At 34.8% G+C, this 23,133-nt stretch overlaps 1 protein-coding gene across 7 annotated transcripts in view; it reads left to right on the top strand.

Annotated features, from left to right (window-relative positions):
- The window catches only part of LOC144970039 (cytoplasmic dynein 2 heavy chain 1-like), an 85,515-nt gene that overhangs the window by 42,381 nt on the left and 20,001 nt on the right, over positions 1-23,133 (top strand). For 4 of the 7 annotated variants that reach the window (XM_078909232.1, XM_078909228.1, XM_078909230.1 and 1 more), the window contains 18 exons: positions 417-649; positions 1,005-1,227; positions 2,688-2,830; positions 3,519-3,758; positions 4,036-4,161; positions 4,935-5,054; positions 5,720-5,886; positions 7,156-7,279; positions 7,838-7,959; positions 8,713-8,926; positions 10,596-10,847; positions 12,473-12,493; positions 17,213-17,311; positions 18,702-18,825; positions 19,360-19,523; positions 20,128-20,247; positions 21,095-21,373; positions 22,645-22,800. In XM_078909232.1, the coding sequence (XP_078765358.1) occupies positions 417-649; positions 1,005-1,227; positions 2,688-2,830; positions 3,519-3,758; positions 4,036-4,161; positions 4,935-5,054; positions 5,720-5,886; positions 7,156-7,279; positions 7,838-7,959; positions 8,713-8,926; positions 10,596-10,847; positions 12,473-12,493; positions 17,213-17,311; positions 18,702-18,825; positions 19,360-19,523; positions 20,128-20,247; positions 21,095-21,373; positions 22,645-22,800 (2,927 nt within the window). The remainder of the gene's footprint in view (positions 1-416; positions 650-1,004; positions 1,228-2,687; positions 2,831-3,518; positions 3,759-4,035; positions 4,162-4,934; positions 5,055-5,719; positions 5,887-7,155; positions 7,280-7,837; positions 7,960-8,712; positions 8,927-10,595; positions 10,848-12,472; positions 12,494-17,212; positions 17,312-18,701; positions 18,826-19,359; positions 19,524-20,127; positions 20,248-21,094; positions 21,374-22,644; positions 22,801-23,133) is intronic. The other 3 variants (XM_078909234.1, XM_078909233.1, XM_078909229.1) reach the window with 1 other exon arrangement.

Here is a 23,133-nt window from a genome sequence, read left to right as displayed (position 1 = left end):
TGTATGATGTAACTTTGGTTTGTGTGTTTGTGTGTGTGTGTGTGTGTGTGTGTGTGTAAGAGAGAGAGAGCGAGAGAGAGAGAGAGAGAGAGAGAGAGAGAGAGAGAGAGAGAGAGAGAGAGAGAGAGAGAGAGAGAGACAGACAGACAGACAGACAGATGGACAGACAAACGATTAGACTAAAGAAAAAAGCAGAGAGAGGAAAAAGCATTGTTTGAGGGGAGAGAGAGATAGGGGGGTGGAGAGAGAGAGAGATAGAGAGAGAGAGAGAGAGAGAGAGAGAGAGAGAGAGAGAGAGAGAGAGAGAGAGAGAGAGGGGGGAGAAGGGGAAATCATTGATCTTTATATTTTCTGGAGATCCCTAAAATATCAGACGTTGAGGATATTTCTATCCCACGAATTTATCTCCCCATCAGGCAGAGAAAACAGAGAGTTGGACATCCTCATCTTCAAAGAAGTTCTAGAAAATATGGCCCATGTTGACCGAGTGCTGACCAAGCCAGGAGGATCACTCCTGATGGCCGGCCGTAGCGGTGTGGGTCGCAGGACAGCGGTCAGTGTGGTGGCCAATATGCATCAGATGCAGCTCTTCTCTCCCAAAGTTTCCAGGAATTACGGCATCAAACAGTTCAAGAATGATCTCAAGACGGTACTATTGTAGAATCCTTTGTATTTTGATCATAATCAAAATAAATAATTAATAAAATAATATTCTAGTTCTTCTCTTTTTATGTTTTGAAAAAATACTGAAAAAAAAAAACAAAACAAAATTCTCAATAAATTCTGCATATTTGATGATTAATGTTTTTAAAAAGTAAAAGCCACAAAATGCATCAGTTATCAACCAATTTACCAAATACAAATTCATTTCATGCTTGGTGGAATACTTGCCCTATATTTGCAGTCAACTCCCCATCCCTACAAAGCAAATGTAATAAATGTATGCAAGAACTATCTAGATTTTCAACAAAGCATTTGTTGTTGTTGTCGAATCTCTTTAATAGGTGATGCAACAGGCTGGTATTGAAGGAGAACAAGTTGTACTTCTGCTAGAAGATCACCACTTTGTAGAACCTCAATTCCTGGAGCTGATCAACTCGTTGCTGTCTGCTGGAGAAATTGCTGGGCTGTACACACCTGAAGAACTGGAACCCTTGTTGTCTCCCCTCAGAGACCTGGCATCAGAGGTCGGATTCCGTGGAACTCTGATCAGCTTCTTTGCAGCTCGTAAGTTTTATGGAGTGCCCAAATAGCATTTCCTGGTATTCTTGTCCCAAAATGTAGACGTAGATCTTTTAAAGAATTTTTTTAAAAAGTAGTCCTACAGAGCCGAAGTTCTATAGTGTGAAACGGACAGTAGCAATTGCTTGCTACCCTTTGTATATGATGCTAGTTTATCGCAAAGTACTTTCCACCAAATCTAACAGACTCAGCTACCCACTCACTACTGGGTGGACAAGGGGGGTCAGAAAAAATCTCAACTGCACCCGGGATCGATCTTGGTACCTTTTGTGTATGAAGCGAGTGCTCTACTAACTGAGCTATTGTGACCCCCTTAAAGAATTTATGCTGATGTAAATAATGAATCCTCCACATGTTGCTCACCAGCTCTGTAGAATTCAATTCCTTCCTTGACTAACCACCTATTTGCCTACTTTTTTTTTTAATTCTACAATTTTCTTGCACTTTATTTTCAGCAGTTGACCATATTTTTTTTCTTTTCTGTAAACTCTCTATAAATTATGAACTGTAACAAACTTAGATATAACTGAAAAAAATTAAAGCAAATGATAATGGTTTATACAATTTGTAGTTAAAGACTCACAAAGTGATGATGCTGTTCAAAAAAATGCGTTTGGTGATTAAATTACCAATAAGTCGTATTTGATATTGTCGTGTGTGCTATGAGCTTATTTTTGTATCTTTCATTTAAAATGTATTTGTACAAGTATATCTTTTGGACTCCTGGGGATATCGGAAGTTTTATTTTATGTTATCAGATGTACGAGAATTAATTCCTCATTGTTCTCAGTCATAAGTGTTTGAATAGAATCTTTTAATGCAAAAATTCAGAGTCCTCCAACTGGCACTTTTCAGACATTAACCCTCTCAACTCGACCATTATGAATTAGTCTCTGGCTATGAAAATTAAAAAAAAAACAAAAAAATGAGTAATTATATAGCACAATATCCAGTAAATGTGCTCAAAGTGCCTTACAAGGTGTCCCTAGCCAACAGCAACACTTTACATATAGGATGAGACATGACGCCCGTTTGACAATGTTACAATTTTTTGTCGGTCAGAGTCCATGCTATAACATCCAGACACTCATTTTACACCTGAGTATGGTGAGAGAATGTGAGTAATGTGAGTCCTTTTCCAAGGAATCAACTATGCACCACTCAGACTGGGACTCAAACCCTGAACCTTCCAATCCAAAGGCGAGTGTCATACCACAAGACCACATTGCCACACTCATGAATCTACATTTAGATAAAATTTGCAAGAACGGATTGGGTCTCTTTAACTATATAGAATAGAAATATAGTTCCATAGAACTCACTGGAATACCTGATTGATGAAGTAGTGTCAAGAATATTTATAGCAATGTAAAACTATGAAACGCGCTATATAGAAGAGTAAATTGAAATGAATCTTTACACCAACTGCTGATTTCCCCCACCAGGTGTCATGAACAATCTCCACACAGTGTTAGTCATGGACAACACGAATAGCAGCTTTACTCTCAACTGTGAGAGCAACCCAGCCCTTTACAAACAATGTACAGTCAACTGGATGGATGGTTGGAGCAGGGAGAGCATGGTCAAGGTAATTTTTTAAAAACATGCATGGCATCTCGCTTCCCATCTCCACATTCACAAATGCCTGTTTCTCAAATCTTAAATGCTTTGACCACGTGGTGTTGGAGACGATTATGTCCACAGTGAAGTCTGAAAATGGCAACTTAATCTTGTCTTTTACGATGTTTTATGGGGTCATATATATTTCATGCATTCTGGGTGCTTCTTGTTCTAATTTCAAAAACGATATCCTTTATATTTGGAGTCATAAGGAAAAGCCACCTCACTGCGTTTACTTTGAAATACGACGTTTATTATTATTATTATTTCTTTTCATCAAAGAAAAACAAAATGCTTTCATTTTCACATTTTGTAAAGCTTGAGCTAGAATCTATTCCCTATTCCGAATAGTTTTCCTCTTTTGACAATGTGTCACTCTGGCAGACACCCTGGATCATACATCTTTTATACCAAAACAACAACAACAATAACAACAACAACAACAACAACAGCAACAACAACAACAACAACAACAGCAACAACAACAACAAATATTTTCATGAATAAAAATCTGATTATCAAAAATCAGTAAGTTCTTGTAGGCTTTTCACAGAGATAAGAAATTTGTTACTGTATATCCTCTGCATAAAACTTGGAATAAAAATTGCCTTGTAGTGAGATGATTGATCACATTTTTCATTTGATTTTCACGACAGGTTCCATGGATGTTGCTGACTCGACCCCCAAAGATAGAAGGTGGCTCCATCGGAGAGCCCAAAGGTCACAAGAAGAAATTGTCTGGTGGGGAAGAACTGTTGAAGTGTTTCCTTCATGTACACGAGTCTTGCTCCACTCTCGGAGCGACACCCAGGAGGTACATGGTCTTCCTGCACACGTACCAGGCTGTCTACGAGAAAAAGAAAGCCAGCATTGTGGAAAAACAACAGCATCTTCAGGTAAGATTCTACAGTAAGATGAGATAAATTGTTCATCTGGGTTTTATAGAGATTTTTCCCCCCCTGAAGTCTGTAAAAATTTGAAGAGCGTGGAATAAATTTAGTTTTAATATTTTTCATTGACTTTTGCTTGTAAAACAAAATAATCATTATATTTAATACATTGTTGGTCCCCTCATCTCCCCTCTCCGCCCAAGACCCCCCCCCCCCCCTCCAACGTACAGATAAAGAAAAAGATAGAGACAATGTTAATTGTTGATCTTCTTTCCCTTTTTAGGCTGGTGTGTCCAAACTAAACGATGCCAAAGTGTTGGTAGATGAGCTGAAGAGAAAGGCTGCTGACCAGAGTGTGATTTTGGCTGAGAAACAAGCAGAGGCTGATGGTGCTCTCAAGGATATCACGGTGAGATGTCATATATCTATATGTAATCATTATGTCTTTCAAGTCAGTTAATTTTGAAGGTAAACAATTTCCATGTTCAGATACAAATGCATAGTTATGGATGGATACCAAATCACACACTAGAGCAAGATAAAGATTTGAAAGTAAAGCATGTATAATCCAAAATGTAAATTGAAAAATTGAGCTTTTTAGAACATATATAGCGCAATATCCACTAAACGGCAACACTTAACATTAGGGACGAGACAGGACGTCTTTTAAGGCAATATTACAGTTTTTTCGGACAGAGATAATGTTCTTAACAGCCAGGTATTCATTTAGGTTGAGAGAATGTGAGTAAAGAATCTTTCCAAGAACTCAACTTAGAACTCGAAGCCAGAACCTTCTGATCCAAAGGCGAGTGTCATTCCACTAAACCACATTGCCGTACATATACAAAGCAGATGGAGAAAAATAGATTTAATAATTAAAATGTAATTTCTTTTTGCTGTTACTGCTCTGTTGATGTGATTGGGATGGTGTAACGTCAGGTGAGAAGCAAATAGAATGAAATGGAACGGTAAAGGATTTATTAATTCCTAATGAAAACGCATTATTATTTTTATTTATTATTATTATTATTATTGTTATTATTATTATTATTATTATTATTATTATTATTATTATTATTATTATTGTTATTATTATTATTATTATTATTATAATAATTATTATTATTATTATTATTATTATTATTATTATTAATATTTTTATTATGTTTTTCTGATTTGCAGGTGGCCATGCAAAACGCAGGGGATCAGAAGTTGGAGATGGAGACACTACAGAAAAGCGTAGCTGAGGAAAATCAAGTCCTGGAGAAAAGGAAGAAAGCCATTGACGTGGAATTGAAGGATGTAAGTTGGATTGGTGGATTCTCCTTATTTACTTTTCTTCCCTTCAGTACAGTTAAGGAGTCTATTTCATCTTCAATCATTGCAACCATAGGAAACTTTGAATAGAATTCCAGTCGATTTTCTGTAAGCCTCACATGATCATCAGTGAAAGAAAAAAGAAACAAAATCAATCGAACAAGCAAACAATAAAACAAAGGAAAAAGAAATACATGAAAAAAGAAAAAAACCCAAAACATTAAGACAAAACTACTAGGTTAAAGCTCAAACTTTCTTTGGTTATTTTGTCAAATTCTGACTCCTGCCACAATCTAGTATAATCTCCTCGATTCACGTCTTATTTCAGTGTTATTACAATTTATATTCTTTACAATTCAAACTCGGTTTCCCCATCCGAGACGCAATCCAAATTAAAGAATTATGCCACACGTTTTGACATGACAAATTATTAAATTGTAAACTAATAATGGTTAGGTAATTTTTACTAAATTCCCTTTTGTTTTGGAGTACAACTATAAGATGATAATATTTTTTCAGTGAAACCAAGACTTCTTAGAAATAATCGAGACTTACTCTTTTAAAATGATATCTCTTTACATGAAGTATATTTTAAATCCATTTATTGTATGTATTGTGTTTCAAATTTCACAAATCTTGTTTTCTCACAGGTGGAGCCACTTGTCCAAGAAGCCCGTAGAGCTGTGGGCAGCATCAAGACAGAATCTCTGTCTGAGATCAGGGCACTGAGGGCCCCGCCAGACACCATCCGAGACATCCTGGAGGGCGTGCTCCGACTCATGGGGATTTATGACACGTCCTGGGTCAGCATGAAGAGGTGAGAAGATGTTTTAATATGATATGATATAAGTCCAGATTTATGTAGGCTTTTACACCTTTTATCTGCTCTTGTGCATTCGTGGACGTATTTAATTCACATCTCTCAAAACTCGGCATGCCACATAGTTCTCCGACTCATGGGAATTTATGATACATCTTGGGTCAGCATGAAGAGGTGAGAAGATGTTTTGGAATTCTATTGGAGTTGTAGTCCTTCAGAGCCATTAAGCCTATGGAGCCAGAGTTTATCCCCATTTCTATATATTTATTGTGAAACGGACAATAACAATTGCTTGCTACCCTTTAGACAGGATGCTAGTCTATTGCACAGTACTTTTTGCCAGATTAGATAGACCCAGCCACCCAAACATTGCTGGGTGGATAAGGGATGTAAGAAAAAAACAACCTTGATCTTGGTCCCTTTGCTTGTGAATCGAGTGCTATACCAACTGAGCTATTGGAGTTTTAATTCATCTCAATTTCTGTCACCCATTACTATGAGACTAAGCTTCTTTCAAACCGAATTTTCTCACAGTATTTATATTGTAATAACTGTGGATTTAACCCTTGAAATCAAGAAAGCAGTAACAGCTATGGGGAGAAATGAAGAAAAGAAAGCAGAATTTATCAATGGGAAAAGCATTCTTTTCTTCGCTTTGAGAGAGATACTGGCGAGCAAAAGTACTAGCTTAGAGCCATTTGCCCCTTCAAAGTTTCAAAGTTGTGACCATCTTGGTAAACTACTCTCACAACTATTTTATGTGACTTGCACTTTTTTTCTGACCTCTTGATGAAACTTTTAAGATTTAACCCCATCTGTAAAAGTTAACCGCTCAGTAAGCATCGGTTTAGAGAATATAAAGAGCAGTGCTTTCTGCCAAATCATAAGTAGGTCGAATTACTCTTTTATTAATGAGTAAGCATTTGAAGGATGGAGGGCGAGAAAGTTTGTTTGAAGAAATAGAGATTGACTAGAGAGAGTTCTTGAAAAAAATTGCTTTTGTTATATGATAAAGACATAGGGAAAATGCAACAACTTTGAAATAATATATACACTTAAATTCTTTTTCTGTTGAGTCGAATTTGTGATGGTAAATGCTAGGCCTAAGGTTTATTTAAGATCACACACTTCTGCTAAGGTTAATTAGCATAAATTTCTCTAAGTGTTTTCCAATGCTGCAGTTGATAATTAATTTCGTTTTGTAAAAATGTTTGTAGGATTTTATTTTTTATTATTAATTTTTTTTTCTTCATTTTAAAATCCTAGTTTCTTAGCAAAGAGAGGAGTCAAGGAAGAAATCCAGACATTTGATGCTCGGAAGATTTCCCCTGACATCAGAAAGAATGTGGAGGAAATTCTGAGAAAGAACAAAGATTCCTTTGACCCTAAGGTAACACAGTCACGTGACTCTCCTTCATATCTCGATCTTTGTCCTTGAACTCTTCTATCAGCGTCTTGTGCATTCTCTGTCATTAATGGTAAAGGACTGGTAGCTTCCATTTGATTAATGAAGACAGATATATATATATATATATATATAGGATTATATGGACGTTAATTTATTCATCAAATTGAAGATTCCATTCCATTTGATGACTGTATTTATTTCTTTGAACTTCCAATTAATGGTCAAGGAAACACCCATGGACGAGTAACTTCATCGTATTTTATTTTAATCCCTACACTTTTTATCTTATCCTCTTTTGCTCTCTCAATGTCTTGCAGTGTAAGCGATACTTAGCAATGATTTCCAGCATCAAGGTCTTATAGATAGCTTTTATATACTTCTCTTTTACTCGCTCCCTCTTCTCCTCATTTTCGTTTGGTTTTAAAGCTCTCTGTTTTTATTGTTGGTATTTATTATATATTTATAGTCATTGGAATAAAAATATTTGAAATGATTTTAATAATTAATTTAGGTAATTAAAAAAAAAATGGAATTTCCCAGAATGCCAAGCGAGCATCCCAAGCAGCCGAACCGTTAGCAGCCTGGGTGAGGGCCAATGTCCAGTATTCATACGTCTTGGAGAGGATCGAACCCCTGGAAGCTGAACAGACTTCTCTACGAAGGTTTGTATGACTAGTTGGTACATATATGTGTTAAATATATGTGGCCCATCACGTCAGCAGGATTTTATGTAGGAATGAACAAGATGAGAAACATTGAATTTTAAGGCAAAATGATTTTAAAAAAACAAAACATTTTTATATTTTTTGATTTTTGGAAATAAAACTCATTTTCCTTATTGGAGCCATTTATTTAAACCCAAGCTTTATGAGTTAAGTTAAAATTTGATTTAAAACATCAAGTCCATCCTAACATGATGCATAGTTTTGAGAAGTTTGATGACCTAATGCGTTCCCTTTGTCAATTGAAGACAATGCACAAGTCTTTTGGAAAATAAAAAAGTAGAGCCAGAAAACATTATGAAGCAGGAAATAGCGATAGTCAATCTTGTACAATCAGACCTACCACTTATACAGTTTTAAAAGGATTTATATATATAACAGACAGACCTTTTGACCACATTCAAGTGTTTAATTAAACTCAAATTTTAGTTGAAAATTGGTGATAATAAGATATAAATAAGCAATAATATTTAACACCTATGAATCGATTTCTATGCATTTTATAGTAACTATTCATGAAAACAAGAATGAAAATCATGATTATTTTGGGTCGGTACAGAATTTTTAAAAAATTAATTTTGCTCAATCAACTCGTGCTTTGATGTTTTCAAAAGGATATGGAACAAAAAGTCTTGAAACTCAGTCAAATTCATAAATTGGTCTAATGCATTTGTCTTCTTTGGAATACAACAGAAATTTGGAGAAAGCAGAGGCTCGAATGTCAAAACTGAGTCAGGCATTGGGTGAAGTTGACAGGAAGGTTGCCTCCCTTCGCAGTCGGTTTGAAAACTTGACCAAAGAGGCGGCAGAGCTGAAGATCAAGCTGGACAAAGAGAACGAGACGATTGATGCTGCAGAGACTCTTGTGTCCAAATTGGAAGGAGAACATCAGAGGTGGAATCAACAGGTCGGTCTTTCATAGAGGTGCCGAAATGAGTCAATAAAATGGAGATAAAGATAAAGGGAGTAAATGTCACTCATGAATGAACAACACAAAACAAACGATGCTTCAACCCTTGGTCTTTTTCAAGTATTTTGTGTTTACTTGAAAAAGGCCAAGGGCCGAAACGTCGTTTGTTTTGTGTTGTTCATTCATGAGTCAGATTTACTCCCTTTATCTTTATCTCCATTTCATAGACATTGCCCAACATATCAAAACAACGTAATGTCATGATGATTTCGGTGCTAAAATAGATTTTTAAAAGTCACAAGAATGATGAGACGTAGGTTGAGTTTATACTATGTGTGGCTGTGTAGTCTGGTGGTATGACACTCACCTTCAGATTGGAAGGTCCAGGGTTTGAGTCTCACTCTGACCCGTGCATAGTTGAGTCCTTGGAAAAGACTCTTTACTTACATTCTCTCACCGTACTAAGGTGTAAATTGAGTACCTGGCCATTAACAGCTTCGTCTCTGTCCGAAAATATGTATATAATTGCCTGACAGGTGCCATGTCTCATCTTACATGTTAAATGTTGTCTGTATGCTAGAATCCCTTGTCAAACGGTATGAGCACGTTTTTAGTGGATATTGTGTTATATAAAGGCTCGTTTTTTGTGTCTTTTTTTCTTCTTCATTTAGGACATTAGATATGGTTTATTAAGGTGACAAAAACTAAAATGTCACATTTTTGGCCATCTTTACTTGAAAATCCCTATAACCATCTGATACACCATGGCATGGTATTAGTTGGAGGACATGTGTCAAACATCTTCTATTTCTTCTTTTCATTCGCTTTCATTGCCTGATGCAATATAGAAGCAAAGAAATTAACGTCACTCAGCTCTTTGTTATTGTTTTTAGCCAGCCATTTTTATGAATAATTCTCACTAAACTATATCAACCAGACTATAAACGTTCAAGGTTACACTTAGTTTTGTGTGTTGGTCGTTATATATGCTAGCAGATTTCGTGAGTAAAATAGCTAAATGCACCGCATCAATGCTGATTGTTGTCATTTCAACTAGTTTTTAGGTTTTGTTCCCTTGTACCCCAAATTTTGTTGTGAGGTTTCTCAGACCTGTAAGATCTTCATTTGGTCTTCAAACAATGGGCGTGACTGAGGAATAAAATAAAAAAATAAAAAAATAAAATTTCTCTTTATTCATCCCATAGGGGAAATTTGTCCCTTGGGTCTATTCCAAGGGAAGACTGGAATAATCCAGGCATCAGCCGCAGTGCAGCACTGCAGATAGAACTAGGGCGAGGTGACTTGCTCAAGGTCACACAATGCAGCGGCGGGTGATCGAACTCGGTACTTTTCGGTTACAAAGCAAAGCCGTACAGCTGATCCACGCTGTGGTTAACTGTCTGTGGGTTTCACAAATTGGTTTTAGCGATAGAGATAAATTATACGATGAAATTACTTTATCTCCACTGAAGCATCAAACATTCATTTCAAGAGTTATTGATATTGTGATTGATTATAAATATGAATAGTGCAAATGGCTTCTTTTGTAAAGCTGTAGATGTTGTTGATTCAGAAATTTATACTAAGTAGAATTTTTTAAAATGAATATAATATACTGTATTTTGGCAACTTGAATTACATCAGTTGAAAATAAATTGAATTTCAGGTCGGGGAGCTGACCAGTGAACTTCAGGTGTTGCCCAAGAGAGCTCTTCTAGCTGCAGGGTTCATTACCTATCTCTCCTCCGCTCCTGAAGATCAAAGACGAGAATTCCTCAAGAAATGGAAGGAGGCCATTGGCGTGGAACACTTTGACCTCCGACGATTTTTGTCCACGGAGAGTGAACAGTTGACCTGGAAAGGAGAGGGTCTACCTTCTGACGACTTGTCCATGGAAAATGCTCTTGTCATTTTACAGGTTGGGAATTTTGTTTGTTGTTGTTGTATTTATGAATAGAAATAGAAATTACGTTACGTTACGTGCCTCTTTTTTTTTTTGTTACTGCTTTAGACTAAAAAGGGAAACATGTTGTTATTCTTTCAAGAATATAATAATCCATATTTATGAAAGATGGAAATATATTTATAGGGTAGTTAAGAGCAACGTTAAAACGAGTGTATGATTTTAGCATGTATTTTGGCAGTCTATTGACTCGGGGTGGTGAGTTTTCTTTTTAAAAGTTTTTTTTTTTAAAGATAAATTCAAAAATCCTATAAGTCTGCGACTTTTATCCTTCTTGGGTTTATTCTCATTTTACTAAGGAAAAAAGATAAAAAATTTAAAAATGCTCACATTTCTATAATTCCACCTCTAAGATAGATTTGTAATTTGTACAAAGTGGAAAAATAAATGGCAAAGATAACAATAAAAATAAATCGAAATACAATGCAAGAGTTTTATAAATCCTTGTCATGTGACGTGAAAAATGTTGGTGATGTTGCTTGTCGTTCTAGGTTGTGTCCTTGTGATCTCATTGGTTTTTGTAAAAGAAAACAAACACTCAAGACCCTCTATTGACACATAGTATTGTGACCCCTTTATTCACAATCAAAGTGAATACTTAACTACTCAAAGATGTGAACTTTGTAAAGTATTAATTAACCCTCTCGAGTTCACCATTATCGGAAAACAAACAAATTTGTTCGATTTTCCATGAGCTGAAAATTTAAATATAAATGAATATAACAACTTTAAAAATAAAAAGGTACATAACATGTAACAGGAAACGATGCTGGCTCAAAACCCTTCTTCAGCTCCCGAATAAGGAGGAGTTTTAAGCTCGAAATGTTCCCTTGTTATCTGATTTAGTTTATTTTGAAACATGTTGATTTGTATTAAATTCTTCTATATGCAGACCTAAATAGCAAATCACTTATCAGTAAATTTCATCCGATCAAAATAATAGAATATATTAAAGCCTATCCAGAATATCACTTATGATGGAACCTTTTCTCTGACATTTTCTCTTTATATGGAAGTTTTAAAAAACGATTTTATTTCTCTATACTGAAGCTGTTAAATTGTAAAGACGGGGATTTCTGAGTAATGTAAATAAATATTTCAGTATCATTAACTCTTCCAAAGCTTGTCATGGATTCACATTACATGTTCTTATTTATAAACCTGAAGACCAAAATTATTATGGCTTTATTTCTGTGATCAAAACACTGTAAAGACAGTGACAAATAGCGTCAGAATCCAACAATGATGCATTAAACCATAGTTGCTTTTGGCTGTCAGACTTTTAATCATGTGTACGTTGATTCAGCCCTTAATTGCAATTCTGTGAAAAGAAACTCCATTGAAAGACAGATTATTAGAATAGTAGTTCTTTAGATAACGTATCATTTGTATTGGGATTTCCTCTATAAAATTTGCTATGTAGGATGTATATAACAAGACAGTAAGCTTTAAACCAACGACAGGAATTATATTTTACAGTAATAATAAAGGGGTCAGTAGATCAATGGCTATTGTGCGTGTTGTAAGAATCCAAAAATGTCCACAATGTGTCTTCACCATTGCACCAATTCTCTCATCAGATCCACGACATTGCTATCGGGGTAAGATTTTCCCATTGACCGTTTGACCTTTTGACCTTTTGACTTGCACCAATCTGTTTGACGTGATATTTTTGGTTCTTGGTTCACCCTCACCCCCCCCCCCCACCCCACCCACTTGGTTGATTTGCTTTTCAACATTTTTTTTTTTTTTTTTTAATTTTCACGGTTTCGGTTTTTGTATATTTTTTTCACAGGCAATCTTGCAGAATTAATATATGTTTCCTTCTTTTATGTGTGGATTGTTGTACTAATCTAAATATCCTGTTTGATTTGAATGGATTGATGGAATGGCCAGGGCTCGTTTTATACTTTCATTTTCGCATGTCTCTTGAACACTCTTACACCTTGGATTGAAAATTCACAAAAACCCTACACGTCATTACAGGCAACCATTGAATGAGGCAGAAATCACTAGTCACTGTTTAAAAGATAATGAAATCCACCAGAATTACGACACAGTGCTGTCTTTTATGCCCCATGTCATGAATAATGTTAAATATTGCTTTCCATATCTCCAAATCTGTTAAATGGAATAATCTGTTTTTTGATAAAATTAGGGTTGGGGGTCAAAATTGTTCCATACAGTCCATGTTAAATTTTTGTCAATGAGCAGAGAATTACTGACAAATCTAAAAAAAATATAAAACTGTTTTTTACAGACTGATATACGAGTAACTTGCAACTCTTAAATTGAGGATAATTATTTCACCCGTTGACTAATGGTTATTTATAGAATCTGCTAGGGGCATAATGATCTGTCATTTGATGTTGGGAATTGCCATCTGGCCACCCTGTTGCCAGTTTCATTTGCATGCATCTACAGATTATATTAGGAGACCGATTTTGATCGTTGATGGCTCAAAAGATTCTTCTCGATTTACGTTAAACCACAATATAGTAGTATAATAATTAAAATAAATAATTGCCTGCTCCCAATAGCCTTTATTTCTCCACAAATATTGCAGGTTCTTTACTAGTATATTTTGGAAGTAGTTAAATATTCTAATTAAAACCTTATGTATGATTTCTGCCACGTCTCATAATTTTGACTAGATATTCAATTTTCAGCAGCTAAATTACACCGACATAATACCGTTCTGAAGCGGTGTGTCACAATTGCGTGGAACGTGCTGGAACACGTGTAGTGAATAATAAAATGTGTGTTGTTTTCTTTTTTCCTCAGTCATCTAATGTGTGATTGATTGATTGTCACTTATCCTTATCAAACCTGAATAAAAAAAATATAATAATAACAAACTATTTTGGCAATCTTACAAATTGGGGCTTTGGTATGCAATGGCGATGCTATAATCTGTGCTGTATACAATCCATGATTGATTGTGATGAATGTTTACATGTATTATGTCCCTATGCTTGACCAATCATTGTTCTCTCTGGACTCAGTGTCTCTTTATATTGGTTTAGAAATGCTTCTTGATAATCTGGTTTTTTATTTCAGGGCTAAAGAGGGATTTTTTATTTTTCTGTTGTTTTATGTTTTGCTTGTTTCTTTTTATAATTTATTTTTAATTTCAATAATCAATTTATTTATTTACCGGATTAAAAAGAAACATTTTCTGTATTATTATTATTATTTTTATTTTACAAAAGCTTTGAAATTGCTTAATTGGTGTCAATACATGTCACAAACTTAACTCTATGAATGCAGTGTAAGAAATTAAGGATCAGAAGTGTGTACGACAGGCACCCCACAAAGCAAGAAAGAAAAATACAAGAAAAAAAAAACATCCCAAAAAAATCAGTCGCCCTCAAGGTCGGGATTGGTGATGGGTTTTTCTTGTATTTTTCTTTCTTGCTTTGTCTGACACCTTTCATGCTCACGAATGCTGTGTGATAGACCATAGGGTAGACATTCAGTGTACGCTGGGACAATACGCTTTATATGTCTGACCACATGAATTGAACCATTTTGGATAGCCAAACTATTCATTGCCTAATGTGCTATTTAATAATAATAATAATAATAATATAATAATAATAATAATAATAATAATAATAATAATAATAATAATAATGAATGATAATAATAATAATAATAATAATAATGATAATAATAATAATGATAATAATAATAATAATAATAATAATAATAATAATAATAATAATAATAATAATAATAATAAATAAATCTTTATTGTCCTCCAAAAAGTGGCAATTTGTCATTTGGTTACACATTTATAACAATACAATATTGACATACACACTCTCACACAGATGCACACTAGTAACATCGTAGTCATCGAGAAGAAAAAAATATGATCGATTCATTCCTGCGTATGAATTCCTTCCTTGTCTCCAATCTCAGTGCTAATGTTAGTATTTGCTTTGGGAATAAAATTATTAATAATATGAGAGTGAAATATTTCTTTTATCATACTCTTCATATAGATTTAACAGAACTATAACTTCTTAGGAAGATATTTATAAAAATAGTTACGTTTGTCCTTCTTGCCATCAATGGGAGTCCCAATAACTCAGTAGGTACATCACTCGCTTCACACGCAATGGGACTGAGATCAGTCCTAGGAGAAGTAGAACTTTTTTCCGACCCCCCGAACCCCTGTGTCCACCCAGCAGTGATTGGCAAAAGTACTTTGCAGTAGACTAGCGTCCTATCAAAAGGATAGCAAGTAATAGCTATTGTCCCTTTCATGCTATAGAAACTGGGATAAACTCCGACTCTATGGACTAACGGCTCTGAAGAACTACCTCTTGCCATCCGTGATGGTTTGGCCGACATTTAAATAAAGATGAGGTAGTTCAAAAGTTCGAGTTTTTGCATTAACAATATATCTTGACCTATCAATGCTATTTATTTTTATACACCAGTGTCTTATGTTGCTGGATTATCTTTGATCAACGTAATCAGACAAATATAAAATGGATGCATTCGAAAATGAAACCGAATGGTTGCTGATATTAACATTGATTGCACACCCAGTATATTTTACAAAAATTAACAGCATTTTCCCCCCATAAGTTAGGGATAAATAAATGATAACTTATATAATGTCATTTTGAATGGCATATTTGAGTAGCTAAAATTCAAAACGTCCTACACCACATGCTGACAGACAATGAGTTAACAACAATCTCAAGCCGTCTTTTGGACTCCATAGAATCACCAGAGAACATTTTAAATTTCCAAACACTCAGGGTATTGTTCTATGAGGCACACAAGACAAGTCTTTTCCTCTTTAAGTCAATAAAAAAAATGACCAAAAATTGCTGTTTTCTTTGAATGATGAAAATGAGACTTGGTACGTTTTGAAATTCAGCTACTCACTTGTGGTCGAAAATGGGTAAATAATTGGCTTGCTGCTTGGATTTGTCATCTCTGTTACTTTTTATTATGAATTGTTAAATTTTCAATATTCTTTTTAACATTGCGACTGATTTTATTTCAGATTCCTAATCTCTCTCTCTCTCTCTCTCTCTCTCTCTCTCTCTCTCTCTCTCTCTCTCTCTCTCTCTCTCTCTCTCTCTCCCTCTCTCTCTCTCTCTCCTGTTCTCTTTCTCTATCTTTCTCTCTGTTTATTTAGTTGGTGGATTTTTCTTTGATATTCCAACCCACTAAAATCAATACTTTTTTCAGTTTCATTCGTGAACACAATCACGACACTTGTATGGTGGAGGAGGGTGACAGGTTATGACATTCTATTCATTACTTTGTCTTCTACAAACAGTTTTCACGTTTGAATATTATTGTTGATATAATAATACCTTCATGTTTTTGTTCACATTCTAACAATCATCTCATATACTTATTCTACCTTTTGTTTTATAAAGTTGAAGGGAAAGTTGAATAATAAATACGCATCTCCTTTAGATACAATTTCACTAATTTATCGTACATAGGTTAGATTATGTTTTGTGTGTAACAGCTGAAGGTTTAAACTTGTTTTTAAAAATGTTACAACTGACAGTATATCAGAATTATAGTGATATTTTTCTTTTTCATAATTTTTTTTGGTCCATACCAGGAATTGTACAGCTTGGTCATAATCTTAAAATCATATACAAATGTGTAACTTCATAATAATATCTATTTTAAGCTTATTATAACATAATATACAAACTCAAGTGAGCAAATTTTTTTGGCATTGAAAATTATTCTGCTTTTTGTTGTTGTTTTTTTTTTTACGGAGAAAAAAACCCCCAATTCACTAGTAATTTATATAAATATGAGGATATCACTAGTATTTGTCTATAAAATTCAACCCCCCCCCCCTTTCACCTTTTAAAGTAATAATAATAATAATAATAATAATAATAATAATAATAATAATAATAATAATACTAATAATAATCATAATAATAATAATAATAATAATACTAATAATAATAATAATAATAATAATAATAATAATAATAATAATAATAATAATAATAATAATAATAATAATAATAATAATAATAATACTAATAATAATAATAATAATAATACTAATAATAATAATAATAATAATAATAATAATAATAATAATAATAATAATAATAATAATAATATATACTTTATTCATCCAAAAAAATGGAAATTCGTTTACAGATGGGATGCATGAAAATGTATAAACACAAAGTTGAGAATCTATGGCGACAATGTATACATAATATATATATATATTATGCAAATGCACAAAAATGTAAAAATATACAACCAAGAACCAATAGCAACCCCAGTCTTCCTTTCCCCCACAGAGCTCCTTACGTCCTTTCCTAGTGGATCCGTCAAGCCGTGCTACGGAATGGCTGAAAGTTCACTTGAAGGAAAATCGCCTGGAGGTCATCAACCAACAGGTAAAGGGTTTCATTGATTTTTTGTTGTCTCATTCTATTACACATACTTTACTTACTTATTCGAACCAGGGAGCAGCTGAGCCCTAGCCCTTCAGTCTTGCGCCATGACGTAGAAATTAGACGTCTTTTGTTGTTGTTTCAGTGTGTTACTGATGATTATACATCCTTTAAAAGTCTATAATCTTTTAGCAAACTAAATGATGTGTACATATTCTTAGCTTCCTTTAAAGCTTGTGATCCGTGATCTACCCACAGAATTTTGAACTTAATGAGCAAACCTAAATGAAACACGTTTGACTCTTTAATTAATACCTGGATACCTGGATACCTCTGTATAGAGCTTTTAGACTTGGTGTAGTCTCCTTCGCTCCTCCTCATCTATTAATGATTGGACCAATTTTTATAATTGAACTTGTTTCCTAGGGTGTTGCTTATCTCCAACTCTGCTTTGAATTTATTCAAATTTTTTGCTGATACTGTGGTTTCTTGCAGTTTATTCCAGTTATTTACAATTCTAGATGAAAAAAAGTTCCTTCTTTCATTTGTTTTAAAACGTTCTCTTTTCAGTTTCTTGCTGTTTCCTCGTGTCTGAATGTTCTTGTTTGGTTTAAGAAATCCTGCCTCTACCCTGTCTATTCCCTTTACTATTTTATATGTTTGGATCATATCTCCCCTTCTTCTCCTGTAATCTAAGGTCGGGAGATTTAATTCTTTCAATCTCTCACAGTAGGTTTTGTCTTTCAGGTGTGTGATAAGTTGTGTTGCTCTCCTTTGCACTCTTTCCAAACAGTCTTTGTCTCCCTCAAACTTCGGATACCATATGCAGTTGGCATATTCCAGCTTTGATCTAACCATAGTCTTGTAGATGGTAGTCATGTGTTTTGTTTTCAGAAATTTATTTACTTTGAAATGCAGTGTCTTATGGGGGATCTGATAGCTCAGTTGGTAGGGCACTTGCTTTACACGCAAAGGGACAAAGATTGATCCCTGGTGAAGTGGAGATTTTTTATGACTCCTTTGTCCACCCAGCAGTGATTGGGTAGCTGAGTCTGTAAGATGTGGTGGAAAGTACTTTGTGATAGACAAGTGTCCTATCATAAGGGTAGCAAACAATTGCTTTCTGTTATCTGTGTCATGCTATAAAAACTGGGATAAACTTTGGCTCGGTGGGCTCTATGCAGGCTAATAGTGTGTCTGCCCTGGCCCAGTGGTTCTGAAGGACTATTTTAATGAGGTTAATACATGGGGAGAAATCATTCTCCTCTGTTTCAAGAGAACAAATGACAACAGCTGTCAAGGTTGGATGGATGAGAGGAGATCAGAATCTTTTTTATTCAGATTCAAAAGTGTATGATATTTCAAAGACTCAACGATTTTTGTTTTGATACAGGATGCCAATTTCACCACTGCCCTAGAACTTGCCGTCCGTTTTGGCAAGACTCTGATCATACAGGAGGTGGATGGAGTTGAACCTGTGCTGTTTCCATTACTGCGAGGGGATCTCACTGCACAAGGTTGGTAGGATTTAACCCTTTTGCCGCTAGGGTTTGAGTTTACCTCAATAGAATGCCATCCTTATTTTTTTTCTTAAATATAAATATGTATCTAATTGTTTGAGCACAAATAACCATTCAGTGATGCTAGGGTTTCACCGCTGTTAAATTTTTTTTTAGATTAGATTAAAAATATAAAATGGAATCTGCATAAAGTCAATTTGCGACGCTGCACTGCGGCTGACGCCTGGGATATTCTAGTCCTCCATTGGAATAGACCCTAGAGACAAAGTTCCTCTATGGGATGAATAAAAAGAATTTTATTTTTAAAATTTTTGTTGTTGATTGTTTGGCTAAAAAAATGTATAGCAAGAACTTACTGCACTTTGTGTTTGAGTTAAACAAATCTTTTTTGTTGTGTTGGATGGTTGTGAAGTTTTGGGGTGGGGGGGGGGGGGGAATCCTGAAAACAGATGGTACGGAGCGAGTTATTATAAATTTTGATTTTAGTCAAAAGAAAACAAATTATTATTAACTGCTTGTAATTCTCTCCAGGTCCTCGTTACGTGGTCCCCATTGGAGACAAGGTGATTGACTACAACGAAGAGTTCCGTCTGTTCCTGACAACGAGACATCCTAACCCAGAAATTCCACCAGATGCCGCCTCCATCATCACAGAGGTCAACTTTACAACAACCAGAGCTGGATTGACAGGACAGGTAAAATTATTTATTTATCTATTTATTCTTATATTTATTTATTTACTTTTTACTTAAACAAAAAATAGATGATTGCACTGCAGTTCACTGACAACACACCTTTTACCATTTTAGCCAGACATTTTATACTCCAAATATTGATTAATCAAGATGACCTTCAACTTGTTTTAGGAGGTCCCGATAGCTGTTAGTAGAGCACTCGCTTCACAAGCAAAGGGACAGAGATCAATTCCCGTCCACCCAGCAGTGATTGGCATTGGTAACTGGGTCTGTTAGATCTGGTGGGAAGTACTTTGCGATAGACTAGAGTCCTATCCAAATGGTAGAAAGCAATTGCTATTGTCCATTTCACGCTATAAAAACTGGGATAACTCTGGCTCCCTGGGCCTAATAGCTCTGAAGGACTACTACTACTATTAATTTGTAATCGATACGTTTCATAGATTTAAGATTCAAATTAATTTGTCCCTATTGAATTATGTCTTCTCAGTAAAAAATACTATTATCAATTGTTTCTTTTTAGATTATAGTCAATCCTTTCTGTAGATTAAAATCTTAGTCTTATTGGATTTTATTTTAATGCATTTTATTCTGGTATAAACAGCTTTTGGCCAATACTCTACAACATGAAAAACCAGAGCTGGAGGTTCGAAAGACTGAACTGCTCAAGTCTGAAGAGGATTTGAAGATACAACTGGCAAAGTTAGAATCAAGTCTGTTGGAGGTAAACAAAACAATTGTGTATGTATGACCTTTGACCTATGGCCTCAAAACGGTCTGATAGATTTCGATGCTTATGATTTAATTAGCTTTAGAAATAATTGGATTTTGGTTAAGTTTATATTTTTTATGGATAATAATGGGTGTAAATTCTTAAAATTATTGAATAAGTACTAAAAATAATGGGATTTTGGTGAAGTTTATATTTTTTATGGATAAGAATGAGTTCAAATTCTTAAAGTTAGAAAAGATAAAATTTCACATTTCTTAACGTGTTAACTGTAGAGTAAAAAGCATCAGGGTCACCCTGACATAATACCGTTTTGAGATGATGAGTCACATTTTTATTTTTAACAGTGAGAATTGATTTGTTTCAGCTCATAGAGTTTTCCTCCATTATTTATCTGGTCATAGTTGTAGACATGCTTTCACAAAGAGAGCAATAACAGCAATGTGAATTGAGCTTCATCTAATCATGTATGTTCTTCTAATCCCAAGATGTTAATGTAATCTCTCAACTTTGACCCAAGGGCACACACACATGATATCTTGTAGAGATAAGGTTTCGTTTGACAGAAAATGAAAGTAATCATTATTTTGAATTGTTAATTCTGACACAAATGGCGATTGTATTCTTTAGAACAAAACTCTTTTACTCAATTTTCCTGCAAGACAATAATAACAATAATCGTGAAATGGTAACGACAATTTTTATTATGTTACTATTAATTGCATACAAGCGCAGAAATGATAAACAATACTCTGCTACTGATATTTCATTCCACACCCATCAATACATTTGATGACTTCATCTCTTAGTGACTCACACCACTGTAATTTGCTATCCACAGGAACTGGCAAACGCCAAAGGAAACATTCTGGAAAACAAGGAGCTCCTGGACTCCTTGAACAAGACGAAAGCCAGTAGCATCACCATCACCGAATCTCTGACAGAATCTGTACGTCTGCAAACGTCTCTAGATCAGGAGCGTAATACTTACCTCCCCTTGGCTGAGAGTGGAAGTTGTCTGTACTTTATCATCAGTGATCTGGCCAAGATAAACAACATGTACCGTTTCTCGCTGGCCGCTTTCCTTCGACTCTTCCAGCGTGCCTTGCAGACAAAACATGTGAGTACAGGATTTCAGTTGTTTACTTTAAATTGTTATAAGGCAAATTAGCACTAACCTGTTTTGGTGGATATATTCTGTGACTCATTGATCTCTTAGTAACTGTATAGTCATCATTATTTATCAAGCTCCAGTAGAATCCTGATAAAGCCAACATCGCCGGACCAGAAAGAATGACCGACTTTAAGCAAGGTTGATTTTATCCATTATGCGGCTATGTGGTCTAGTGGTATGACACTCGCTTTCGGCTTGGAAGGTCCTGGGTTCGAACCTCGCTCAGCGCATAGTTGAGTCCTTGGAAAAGGCTCTTTACTCACATTCTCTCACTATACTCAGGTGTAAAATGAGTACCCAGCTGTCAACGGCGTTGTCTCTGTCCGAAAAAATTGTAACATCGCCTAACAGGCGTCAGGTCTCGTCCTACATGTTAAGTGTTGCTGTTGGCCAGGGACCCCCTGTAAAGCACTTCTGAGCACGTTTAGTGGATATTGCGCTATAGAAAAGTGCAAATTTTTATATAAAAGCTCAAATTATCAATGGAACTTACATAAAGAATAGAAAATTGTTGGATCAATGTTAAATTTAAGCAGAAATTGACTTTAAGGGTGTTGCTTTATATGGATTCCACTGTACCAATTTTTCACACTTTGTTTTTCTGTTATTTCATCATCACCATATTACTGTTCTGTAACTAAATGCCCATGAAAGGGGTAACACACATGAGTAATGAAAATGAATATTTATTTGGAAAGCAATTTTTCCATCAAGATTCGAAAGGTAAACTCAGTTTAAGATTTTAAAATCTGATTTTGCCATTTATCAAGAGAAAACGACAACAAATTATCAATTCAGACATCAAAAACAGAGACTCAGACCCGCCTACACTCTTTCTTTCTTTCCGTTGTTCGTTTATGGAATGAACTCTTCAGGAGTTGATAGGAACTAAAAACAATACAGAATTTTCAAGGGTCTTGGATGCGTGGAAAAAATACCAATTTATGAAATGATCACAGTGTGTATTTTGAAATGTGTATGGTGCGTGTGTGTGTTTGTGTGTGCGTGTGTGTATGTGTTTGTGTGTGTGTGTCGTGAAATTCATAAATGTGTACTGTAGTCTGGATCCTCTAATTAAAAGACAAATACAACGACCACAAAGAAGAAGAAAAAGAAGATTTTTTGATCTCAATTGTAAATTTATTCGAGCTTACGGAATTGTTTTTAAGTTTGTTGTTTCAATGGAATAAAACATGAATTAATTAATTTATTTCCAGGATGGCAGTGGCACTGAGCTTCGTATCAAAACTCTGAGTACAAAGCTGTTGATGTTGGTGTATGAATACGTCTGCCGATCCCTGTTCAAAGCAGATCGGATGATGTTTGCCATGCACCTGGTTCATGGATACAACTCCGATATGTTCCAAGAAAATGTGAGATACAAGTTATAATGTCAGCATTTGTAGGGTTTCGGAACGTTTTTTATTCTATATTGCCCTGTAATTTTATTATTGTGATTTGCTCATGGAATACATTAATAAAGTTGTAATTATTTATTGCCCGATTCATACTTAAATTATATAGGAAGAAATGAATGTTGAGATGATTTGTTATTCAAGGCTATGACATTTTATTTATAAATGTTATTGTTTGACTTCATTATTTCATTTTTTTTTTCTAAGATGTTTTAAAATCAAATGTTGTTCAGTCCTCAAACTTGACATTTCTACATAACGAAGAAGAAGAAGAAGAAGAAGAAGAAGAAG

Source organism: Berghia stephanieae, chromosome 4 (assembly GCF_034508935.2).
Source record: "Berghia stephanieae isolate SIO BIC M18660-M18661 chromosome 4, UCSD_Bste_1.3, whole genome shotgun sequence".
Lineage (NCBI taxonomy): Eukaryota > Metazoa > Mollusca > Gastropoda > Nudibranchia > Aeolidiidae > Berghia > Berghia stephanieae.
The sequence above is the reverse complement of the archived record's forward strand: the minus strand, read 5'-3'. Positions and strand labels throughout refer to the sequence as shown.